The sequence below is a fragment of the Chrysemys picta genome, chromosome 7 (assembly GCF_011386835.1).
Source record: "Chrysemys picta bellii isolate R12L10 chromosome 7, ASM1138683v2, whole genome shotgun sequence".
NCBI classification, from domain to species: domain Eukaryota; kingdom Metazoa; phylum Chordata; order Testudines; family Emydidae; genus Chrysemys; species Chrysemys picta.
Genome location: NC_088797.1, coordinates 97,424,007 through 97,436,552, shown reverse-complemented (window position 1 = coordinate 97,436,552; position 12,546 = coordinate 97,424,007). Strand labels below are relative to the sequence as shown.

General features: G+C 39.8%; 1 protein-coding gene across 4 annotated transcripts in view; it reads left to right on the top strand.

The window, feature by feature from the left end:
* Nucleotides 1–12,546, top strand: part of EXOC6 (exocyst complex component 6) — a 186,445-nt gene that overhangs the window by 88,354 nt on the left and 85,545 nt on the right. For all 4 annotated transcript variants that reach the window (XM_024101232.3, XM_024101235.3, XM_005301283.5 and 1 more), the window contains exons 15-16: nucleotides 3,297–3,406; nucleotides 11,885–11,996. In XM_024101232.3, the coding sequence (XP_023957000.2) occupies nucleotides 3,297–3,406; nucleotides 11,885–11,996 (222 nt within the window). The remainder of the gene's footprint in view (nucleotides 1–3,296; nucleotides 3,407–11,884; nucleotides 11,997–12,546) is intronic.

Genomic DNA, 12,546 nt, shown 5'->3' with positions numbered 1-12,546 from the left:
TTCCATACTGCTCCTACCACTACCTTCCTCCTAATCTTTCTTAAGGGGCTCATCTCAGAAGTGGCTGTTGCATCATTAGATGCTTTCAGTTCTGTCCCTTGGAGCATTAGAAGATGTTCTGCCTCAGTACCATGGGAAAAGTTTTATTCCATCTAGTTCCTGATACCAAAGTAGGGAAATAATATCCTATTCTGGATTTGAGGATCCTCAACACCTTCATTTGCTGCTTCAAATTCAGAATGGTAACCCTAGCATCCATAATTCCGACACTTGCGAGATGCTTACTTCTATATCACCATACGTCTGGTGCACAGGAATATATAAGATTCCAGGTAAGACAAAATTATTATTAATACACGGTCGTCTCCTTTCGCCTCTCTGCAGTGCTGAGGATATTTACCAAGGTCCTAATAGATGCAATAATAGACTCTCTATGACAGCCAGAGCCAATCTTATTCGACAGATTCAACACCAGGGCCAATCTTATTACTCCGATGTAGTTTAATCCCCACACTACAGTAGGGACTTGGAAGCATGGCCTCCTGTATGTTCTTCACACAGCATGCCAGACTGCATCTACATTGCATGCAGGGTTGGCTGAGTTCAGTATATGTTCTGAACAGGCATCATTTGGTCATGTCGGTCTCTTCTAGACATCCTGTTGTCACTGAAAAAGTACAAGGACTCCAAAGAGGTGCAAGGGAGTACTCTTCTCATTATCCCTTCCAACCAAGATCACAGTGATGGATGCGTCTCTTCTGGGATGGAGAGTGCATGTGAATGATCACCAGGCACAAGGTGTCTGGACTCATGAAGAGATTTGACTGGCCATAAATGAGTTAAGAGCTCAGAGCAATTTACAATGCCTGTGCTGTGTTCCTACTATTCATTAAGGGCAGGTCTATTCACATTATGACATACAACATGACAGCCATGTTACAAGCAAGCAGGGAGGAGCACGATCAATCCCTATATGTCAGGAAAAAGTTTGACTATGAACCTGGTGTATCCATCACCAGATATCTCTCAGGGTGACTCATCTCCTGAGTCTACAAAATACTCTAGAAGACTTGTTTTTGGTCAGAAAATCAAGGACTCTGTGATTTATATCACCATCTAGGAATGGGGTCACCCAGCAATAGGTCTGTTTGTGGTGCATAAGAACAGGAAAAGTCTTATTTTCTGCTCCAAGGAAGTCCAGGGTCCCTTAAGATGAATTCCTTAGTTTGTAAATCTCATGTATCTTTTTCTTCCAAACCATCCCCCTGCCCTGCCCCAATCCCCAAAGTACTTGGGGAGATCAGATCAGACAGGACGTTGCCAGATTCATCATGATTGCTCCCAGCTGACAAAGATATTTTTGATACCCGGAGTTAGTGCAGTTGTCTGTTTATCCTCCAGAGATTCTTTCCCTTCTGCCAGACCTGATAGCTCAAAACCAGGGAAATGTCCTTCACCCAAACCCAGTCTCCCTTCATATTTTGGCCTGGCTGCTGGCTGAATATCAGGCATAGAGAGATCATGTTCCTTGGATGTACAGAACATTTTATTCCATAGTAGAAAGGACTCCATCAGACAGACCTACACTGCTAAATGGAAAAGATTTTCAATCTGATGTGAGCAAAGGCAGCTGCACCCTATTGTCATTCAGATCCCTGTCATTATTAGACTACTTACTCTTGCTAACAGACTCTGGTTTGGCCATTAGCTTTGTTATGCTGCATTTAGCAGTAATTTCTGCACATCACTCACCTGTCAAAAACTTCACAGTGTTTTCCCATCCTATTATGACAAAATTCTTACAAGGTCTCAGTAGGGTTTTTCCACCAGAAAGAAATCTTCTTCCCAACTTGGGATTTTACCAGGGATTAAAGTGGCCCCAATTTGAACACATGACATCCTGTTCTCTATTGCATTTATCTATGAAGACCTCTTTTTTGGTTTCAATTACATCACCCAGATGGATCAGGGAGATACAGCCCTTATGGTGGATCCACCTCGTACTATATTTCACCCAGATAAAGTGTCGTTTAAAACCCATCCCAAATTCCTGCCTAAGTAGTTACAGACTTGAATATAAATCAAATAATCCACTTTCTGTCATTTTTTCCTAAGTCATATCCTAGTAAGGGGAAAGATCGGCTGCATATTCTAGATGTTCAAAGAGCCCTAGCCTTCTGTTTACAAAGGATGAAATCTTTCAGGGCTTCCCCGTGATTATTTGTGGCATCTGCTGAAAGAACAAAGGGTCAGCCAGTATCAGCAAAGGGTCAGCCAGGATGGGTTTAGGGTTGCATTAAGGCTTGTTATGACATAACTTGTCTAGATCCTATAGCTTAGACTAGGTTGCATTCTACTAGAGTTCACTTCCTTGCACAGTGTATGCATTTCAGACAGCTGCAAGGCAGCCAGTTGGAGTCTGATTCATACTTTTACAAAACACTCTTCCACTGGAAAGGCATCGAGGTACGATGCTTTTTTTGCAGACCTGTATTGCAACCTCTCTTTAACTATACTATGAGAACCCACCTCCTTAGATCAGGTCACTGCTTGTGAGTCACCAAGAGTGGGATGGACATAAATATATGGACAAGCTCTCAAAGAAGAAAAAAAAGTTGCTTACCCTACAATAACTGAAGTTCTTTGAGATGTGTTATCCATATATGTATTTTCCACAGTTCTCCCTTCTTCCCTAGTACTAGAGAGTCCTATAATATCTGGATTTTGTGGTAGCGAAGGAACTAAGTGGTGCTTGGGCCACTCCACCCCTTATGCTGTCAATACAGGAGCACAAGGACGCTTGGCGCATGACAGCTCCAATGGATGTGCTGACCAAAAGACTCCCAAATCAAGTGCCTGAGGCACATATGCACCAAGAGTCAAATATATGTAGAGAGAACACATTTTGAACAACTCCAGTTACTGTAGGATAAGAAACATTTCTGTTTTCTGTGCCTCTTTCCCTCCCTAGTCCTTTTCTGGCCTATTTAGATTGAAAGCTCTTTTGGGCAAGAACTGTTTTTACTGTGTGTTTGTCCAGTAGGGTCTCAATCTTGTCTGGAATTGTTAGGTTTTATTGTAATACAAATAAATAATTTCTGTTATGTTATAAATTATTTTCATAAGTGTGATGGTCAGTCTAATACAGGCCCATGATTATATTTGATGAAAAGCAGAAACAAAAATAAATTGGATTAAAATATTTAAATTATAGTATTTGGCATTTATTAGATTGCCACGTGTAATGTGAATCAAAGTTTGAAATATAATGTAGAATTAATGTTTTGTTTCCATAGCAATCCTTCCCAAAGAAACTCCCAATGTCTCAATCGGTGCCTCAAATTTATATCCAGGTTAAGGAGTTTATCTATGCAAGCCTTAAATTTTCAGAGTCACTTCACCGCAGGTAAGCATTGATAAAGTGGTGTATATATATATTATCTTGGCATGTGCATGTTTTTGTTTCATAATTGGAAGTTAATGAGCTATACATATAATGTGATCAAATGTAGCATGTGCATATCATATGTGTATGATAGTTTTGCACAGAAAACTGTCTACAATTTTAGTATCATGTTAGACAATATTTACTGGTTTGAATTGTATGTAGGTTTTCTTCTTTTAAAAAATCATGCAGTAGTTGAAAAAAGTAACCCGGAACTAGATAGTTCAGCAAAAGCTCTTTGTTTTGCTAATGCAGATTGGTTTTGCTGGTACACCTACTTCGATAGAACGCTGTCCTTGGGAGCCAAAAAATCTTACCGTCTTATAGGTGAAACCGCGTTATATTGAACTTGCTTTGATCTGCCGGAGTGTGCAGCCCTCCCCCCCCGGAACACTGCTTTACTGCGTTATATCCGAATTTGTGTTCTATTGGGTCGCGTTATATCGGGGTAGAGGTGTATCTACAATATAGCTGTAGAAATTTTACTCTGAGAGGGTCAGTGAAAATAGAGAAAACGTAAATAGAGTGCAAGAAGAAAAGGGAAAATGACATACAGATGAATATTTATCATTTGTAAAAGTTTTGTTCTAGTTAATTCATGGAAGTCCTATGGCCTGTGTTATACAGGAGGTCAGACTAGATGAACACAATGGTCCTTCTGGTTTTATAATCAATGAATCTCTGAGTTAAATGCCAGTCACCTGCATCAATGGATGGGGGAACTTGATGGGGCCAGCAGTGAAAGGGAGACAGCCAATCGCCTGTTTAGAGGGTCAGGAACAATTTTTTTTCTTCCATGAGCAGAGGACCAGGGTGTTTTTTGCCTTCCTTGCAGCACCTTCAAGCTACAGTAAGTTGAGCAGGAACACACTTAGTGCCTAACTGAGGTACTGGGGTGGAGTTGTTTGTTTGTCACAACTTGCGGCCTGTTTCCAGGGCAGTTAAGAGAATAAAATGAATGTTCCCAGAGGTAACAGACCTAGGATTTTGGTGCTGGGCCTTGAGCTCATGTGATAGGGTGAAACCTTGTGGCCTTTGCGGACCGAGGTCCCCTCCCAGCTGCATCCTCTGTCCCCTTCATGCGGGAGAGGGTGTGCTAGGACTCAGACAGAGCTGACTCCTGTGTGGGGTAGGCTGAGGAAAGTCTGCCCAGCATTATAGGTTATATGGTAAGGACTGAAGCCCTGTAACCCTGGCACCAGTTACGGGTTATACAGGGCCAGTGCAAGGATATTTTGCACCCTAGGCGAAACTTCTACCTTGCGCCCCCCTCCTCCCTCCCCTCCCCCCGGAGCATCGCTTATTATAAACTTTCAAAAATGAATACTGCATGATGTGGCATTGTTCATTAGAATTAATACACATTGAAAATTTATTAATTTCATTATTTAGTCTACATATTTAATGAAAATAAATGGCCTTGGGTCTCCTGCACATGGCTAGAGTCCCTTCTGCGCTCCTCCCCCCCCCCCCATGGATCTGGAAAGGGCTGTTTTGGGGATCAGAGCACAGATCTCGGGGGCTCGGGGAGGAGGCAGCGCCGGGCTGGCAGGGGGGGCACGGGCTCCTACCAGCTGCAGCCCAGGAAACAGCAGAAAGCAGGTAACGGCTGGGAGCTCCCAGATTCACCCCCCGGTTCCTCCCGCGCCCCTGGCCGCCCTGCTGGAGCTGCGAGCAGAACCCACTCCCTGCACAGCGTCGTCCAAACCCCTCAAGGCAAACCCTGCCCTGGCCCGGCCGCGGACTGCCCCTGTGCAGGGAGTGTGAAAAAAATTTTTGGGGCAGGGGGCGCAGAGCTGGCTGCAGGCAGGGCAGGGGGTGCGTCAGGGGCTGGCTGCGGGCAGGGGGTGTGGGTACTCACAGGGAGCGTGTCTTGGAGCAGCCCGAGCAGCAGGACACAGCCCAGGCCCAGCAGAGCAACCGGGGACCCACCAGGCAGCAGTGGGAGCCTCAGGGCCGGAGGTCGGGGGAGCAGCAGCAGTAATAGGGCCAGCGGCGGCCCACATGGCTCCCGAAGCACAGCACCGCTGGCGGCCGGAGGAGGAATTACACTTCCCGGCTGGAGTCCATCAAAGTCGCAGCGCCCCCTCCTTGCAGGGAAGCGGGTTAACAAGCGGTTCTAAAATCGCTTCAAAATTTAACAACTGGTTCACGCAAACCGGCTCCAGCTCACCACTGGCTAGATGCACCTTTGGTCTGACCCAGTAGGGTTGTTCTTATGTTCTTAACTCTGGCTTTGGAACCAATTAAACGTCTGGTCTAGGAGAATATGAATGATGGGTGGGTAGTGCCCCTCCCCTGTGTTAAAGTTTAATAAAAGTTGCATTCTGCCACTTAATTTCATGCATGTGTCTATCCTCATTTTGTCACTGTGTCCACATTAACATGATGCATACCTCAAAACCATAGCATACTCATATACTTATTTATCTACTTTCTTCTTCAATCTTGCCAGATATTTATTTTCCCCAGTCATTCTGCCTTTGTCTTAGTTTACTTAGACTGTGGGTGCTTTGGGGCAAGAAACATACCTTTACTTCCTATACAAAGCACGGTGCACACTAATGGTGCAATACGCAAGTATTAAAATAATAATGTAAAATAAAAATAATAATAATAATAATAATATCCCATCCCTACATTGGACCAGAATTCTTGAATGTGTGTCAAACTGTTCTTACTTTGAAGATTCTCTTTGAAGTCACTTAGAGAGAGAGAGTTTCTGATAAAACGAAACTAAATATAAACTAAAGAGAAAGCTCTACAAAATGACTTTCTTCAGTGGAAAATATTTCAACACTTCCATTCTCCCCCCTGCTTACGCCCCCCCCCCCAAAAAGCCCAGCTTGGTTTTAATTACATAAAATAACATTTGTAGATTAGTCTTGAAGGCTCAAATTTGCTATTCACAGCTGGTCATCCACTTTTGCACTGTTAACAAATGTAAATGACTCTCCTTTCACACATTCTTAATTGATACTGTTTATAATTTACACGTACTAATGAGTGCCTGTTGACCCCCATATCTAAACAGTGACTCATTAAACACACAAATTACTCTTTCCTAACTGCTATGTTAACAAACCTCCAAGAGCTAAAAATAACAGATTTTTGCATCAGTGCTGAAATTCAGTTAGTGGTACTGGGTAATTGGGTGGTGAATGGGGTGTTTTGTGAGACAGATCATGGAACACTCTTTTTTTTTTTGTAAATTCAAATCAGAAATGTTTTCTTGTCATGCCAATCTTTATAAGCATTACCAAATTGTAAACAGATACACAGCCTGGATATCTGTCGGATAGATACTGTTTGCAATATTGTAGCCCTGTTGGTCCCAGATATGAGAGAGACAACGTGGGTGAGGTATTATCTTTCAAAAGTTTGTCTCTTCCACCAACAGAAGTTGGTCCAATAAAAGTTATTACCTCTCCCACCTTGTGTCTCTCAAAGGTGTTTTCTCTCTTTCTGTTCCACAAGTTTTGGGTGTGTGTATATATCTGTATGTACAGATGTGTGTATATATTTATATTTATACTATAAGTACTGTGTATGCTTTTTGTGAAATACAAGGATTTTATCTTTTCCCAGGTTGATCTCTGAATCCATTGTATTTTTGCAGCATGTTTGTAGTAAATGTGAATTCTTTTGGGAACTGTCCTGAATGGGTATAAGCTGGCATTTTATCTGTGTCTCATTTCTTTGGAGCACTGGGTTTGGGGACTTTGTTCCACTACTGTTGCTAACTCATTGGTGAGTATGTTAAAAAAGTTAGGGCTCAGGTTAAGTGACATGTCTCTATGAGTGGAACTGGGACTCTTGAGTCCTGAATTACCATTCCTCAAGTCTGGTTGTTAGCCTTCCAAGACTAAGGAAAAATTGGCTTAATTTCAAGGTATAATTATAGGTATAATGTCTCATCGAATCTCTGTTGTTATATCAACATCTCTTTATACCATATAAAAATGTGGATTTCAAGGATTTTGTTATGTGAGATGAGTGTGTTCAGATGGTGATTCATTTATTAAAGATACAGTTTTGCTTTTAAGTGTTTTGCCTGATGTATTTCTTAAGAGTAGTGTTGGTGTGTTGTACAAATTTAATCAGAACATAGCAACTGCAGTTTTCTGGAGATGTAAAATTTGCAGTAGCTCAGCGATTTAACACTACTATTAATTTTGTTCCCATTCACATTTGATATGTTGAAAAATAAGTATTTAAAGATGCCTTGAAAGCCAGCCACAGGTTATTCCCAATTGGAAGAATTTGCTTGAAATCAAAGATGCAAAGTCTACATGACTAATTAGAGATGAAATACTCAGATTTGGGGAGAGGAAGCTGTCTAACATTCGTTTGTAGTTTTTGAACTTGAATTCTAGAAACTCTTCATACTTAATTTTACTGACTTTAGTGTAATAAAGAGGTATTGAAGTTCTATTTGTATCTTTCAGACAAATGTAAAGTTTTGCAATTGTTTGTTTTTATGCTCTTTTATGATAACTCTTACAGTGTATGGCTATAAAAGGATGAAATGGATCACATTCAAATTATTATTTGCATTTTGAAATTATATATTCTATTAAGAATTCCTAGATCTAATATATGAGACTTACATATTTCTAAAAAATTCATGGGGGAAGAGAGAATATTTAATCTGCAGTGCAATCTTGAGCAACATGAGTTAGTTAATAGAAAATGGAAAAAATCTATAACTTGGAAAAATCCGTTAGATCTGTGAGAGGTTAAAAAATTAAGGAAAGTGATTAACATTTAAAATGTGCATGGACTGGCCTGTAAATCAGGGATGTCCAAAATATGGCAGTGGCTTGAATCCAGACCTTGATGTTTTTAAATCCAGTTTGTTGTCTGCTGAATACGTCAGTTTGTAGCATAAATTACAAATAATAATTTCTAGTTCTTATATAGCACTTTTAATTTCTTAGCTCTCAAAGCATGTAAAAAAGAGGGTCAGAATAATTCTTTTACATGCCCTTTAATTTTTTGGCCTCCTTTATCTTCCTCTGCAGCAGTGGATTATCACCACTATCACCACCACCATTAGAAAAAGCATTTCTTCTGATTGAATATGAGAGCTGTTTCCAGGACAGTTATCACCAGGGTTCAGCAGTAATATTGCCAAATATATTCTGGAAACTTGGGCAGTGATTTTCAAAGGAGCAGAGGGAATTAAGTGCCCATCTCCAGTTGACTTTCATTGGGAATTGGGTGTCTGTGTTAGGTTTCCTTGAGAATACCAGCCTTGACTATTAATTTTAAAAGTGAAAAGAAGCTGAGAGTGAGCCCCTGAAAGGATTCGGGATGTGTAGATTGGAAAGTGACTTACTCTGAGCAACCAATCATTTTTAGTTCATTACTTAAATGTGTTTTGCACCCATGTTATTTCTTCTGCTGTCAAACAACATTGGGTTTTATTAGCAGTTTGACACAGTATAGATCAAGTAAATCAATCCAAATTAGTTTCCAGCAGACTCTAACTCATATTAAAAACCCATCAGAGTAGCACTGTATCTAAAATATTCCATAGAATCTGTCAGTGTAAAAATGTTGAATGATAAGACCACACAGTTGAATTTTGGGGTACAAAACCTAAGTGGTAAGAATGTAAATGTGTTAGTAGGGCATTCCGAATAAGAAAAAGATAGAGTGCACAGTATTGAGAGAGATTGAAGAGGCTGCAAAATTTTACAAAATGACCCATATACAAACCAGGCAAGTTACACAATATTACAAAATTTAGAGAAGCAATTTCTCAAGATTTTAATGGTTGCTCTTGGAACAGCTTGTTCTTAGAGGACACAAAAGGGAGTGGCTGTTTTCTTGACTTAGTCTTAAAGTAACAGCATTTTGTAGCCATGTTGATTCCAGGATATGAGAGAGAAGGTAGGTGAGGTAATATCTTTCATTGGATCAACTTCTGTCATGCTCTCCAGGTAGGTTTCCTGATTTTTTTTCTTCCAGGGTGTATGAGCAATTAAGGAAGACAGGACATTGCTAAGAAGCTAAATGGTTTATTTGCATCAGTCTTCACCATAGAGAATGTTAGAGGGATACATACTCCAGGCCTGATTGTTTTTGATAATAAAAACATGGGTTTATCAGAAATTGAGTTACCAGAAGAAGTGGTGGAACAAATTGATTATTTAAAAAGCAACAAGTCACTAGGCCCAGATGGTGTAAATCTAGGAGTGCTGAGGAGCGTGTATGAAGTGGCTGAACTGCTGGCAAAAATATGCAATCCCTCATTAAAAACAGCTACCATGGTATCCTCCAATACTCTAATGTTCTACTTATTTTAAAATGGCTTTGGGGGTGATCCTTGAAATAGAATAATTAATATATGATGGAGTCTATCCAGCATGATTTCTGCAAAGAAAAATTGTATCTCGCTAATCTATTAGAATTCTTTGAATGTGTCAATAATATTTGATACAGATAACCAGATTGACATAGTTTTAGATTTTCAAAAAGCTTTTGACAAGGTCCCTTGCAAGAGGCAACTAAAGAAACTACATAGTCATGTGGTCAGAGGCAAAATATTGTCACAGATCAGAAACTGGCTAAGAGACAGAAAACAATAGGAAAAAATGCCAATTCATCATGCCAAAAGGTTAACACCAGGATGCCACCAGATTCTGTATTGCGTCTGGAGTTTAATATATTTATTAATGATTGGAAAGAGGGTCAAGCAGTGAGGTGGAACAATTGGCAGATGACTCTGATATTTAGATTAGTCAAGACTAGAGAAGTCTGAGGGACTTCAGAGAGTTAGGCAAGCTAGGTGAATGGGCAAAATAATGTCAGATGAAGTCCAGTGTTGATAAATACAAAGTAATGCTCATTGAAGGGGGAAATGTGTGTTGATTGTGCACCTCTTAGGGTTCTAAATTGACTATATCAACTCAAAAAAGGGACAGCTCCATAAAGGCCTCTGCTCAATGTGCAGTATGGTCAAAAGAGCAAACATTCCATGAAATTTAAAGGTGGCAAGTTCAAAACTGATCAAAGGAAATATATTACACAATGTATAATCAGACAGTGGCACTCATTGTCATCAGACATGGAAGCCAAGAATTTAGGAAAATTCAAAGAGATACTGGATGTTTATATGGATAAGAAATAATAATAGTTAATAATAACAAAAAAGGTATGTCAGGGTTTACGGTAATCTCTTACTATTCTGGATTAGGATGAGGCCTTTGTAGGGGAGCAGATTACCCCATATCTGCCCACTGCAGGGTTTCTTACACCTTCCTTTGAAGCATCCAGTGTTGGCCTCTACCAGAGACAGGGGACTGGATATGGACCCTGGGTCTGATCCAGTATGAAAGTTCCTATGTTTCTGATTTTTAAACTGTTAGCTGCTGGCGACACAGTGCTAGTAGTGTGTGTTTCTGTTCACCTGACACAATTTTCTGGCCAGTGATTAGTTCCCACTATGGTGTTCCATGACCTACCAGTACATGTAGTGGCTTTGATTATCTTTATTTATTTATTTATTTATTTGGTGGTGTTAAATGTTGGGAATGTTTTATTCATTGCAGCAATGATACTGGGGAGGAGGCACCCCTCTGAAGCCAAAAAAAGAAAGAAAGAGGTCTTCCTTGTGATTGGCTGGTTACAGAACTCCCAACCAGTCACTTCAGATTGGAAGCAGGTTAATGTTCTGATATCTGATTCTGTTGAAAAGGATGTGAAAGGCATACTTTTGTCCTTGCTGTGTATCAGAAGAGGACAGATTAGTCACTTTAATTATACTGAAGCTGATTAAATTTCTTTAACTACTTAACCAAGTCAGTAGACAGATATTATTTCTGCAACATGTATAGAAATTTCCTGACTCCCAGTTGCCTTCTGATCACCACACATTACCTTTATGTGACAATGAGGAGCCACTAGACTTCATCACTTCCACCAATGGGATTTTTATGTGGAGACTGACAGGTTACTAGTTAATGTGATTAGATGCCCTGAACATCTGATACCACAAAATACTGGGATAACCCAGTCAATGCCTTTCCTAAGTGGTTGTGACACACTGTTGGTGCAAGCTCAGAAATTCATATAGTGCAGTGAGTGTTTGAGTAATTTTGATCCTGGATTTTGGTGTTGGGATTTTAAATCCATCTAATTAAAAGGATATAATTCTGAGATATGTTGAATATTAAACTGTGGCACAGCCATGAGTTGGTAAAGGAGAAAATAACTAGGGCAGGAGGAAAACAACGGAGAACGGAGGAAAGGCCTGAAACAATGGAAGGACAGTAGATGTTGGTGCCATTTAAATAGCAGAGAGGGTTTGTTAATGTTTGTAAGCCATGTTGAAGATGCTAAGCATGTGAAGATGTAAAGGTGCTAAATATGTCAATTAAAGTATTGTAACTTTAGTATCGGTTTAACAGTATCCAAAACTTTGTTTTTCAGTTCGACAGAAATAGATGATATGCTTAGAAAATCTACAAATTTGCTGCTAACAAGAACTTTAAGTAGTTGTTTACAAAACCTCATCAAAAAGCCACATATAGGTTTAACAGAGGTAAGTTATGAAATACATAGCCCAAAGATTTTTTTTTTATAAAGGACAATTACTGCTAAACATGTTTTCATAAATCCAGATATATTGTAGTACTAAGCTTTATATCAGGTTAACAAATGTAATAGTTTGTTTGGTTTTAAATCGCAAGAAACACTTTTATGTATAAATTCAAGAAATAGAAAAAGAGGAAGATGTATAGATGTATATTTCCATATGAAAATGACAACGCTATAGAGTGTTGGGTCTAATGAAATATATATTTATATGTGGATGCATATTGAAGGAAGGGTTGCATTGAAGGAGTCCTGTTTAATAAGACATAGGTGTGCAAGGAATAAGTTAAGGGCTCCTGCCTCATTGATTGCACATTATTCAGTGCAGAGCATTCTTCTGCTATGTACAAATAGAGAACATGGTGGAATTTCTTTCTTAATATTTTTAAAAATAGGAAATTTCACACACACACACACACACACACACACACACACACACACACACACACACACAAAATTACAGCTGCAAAGTGAAGCGATCAGTTCAAGAAACAACA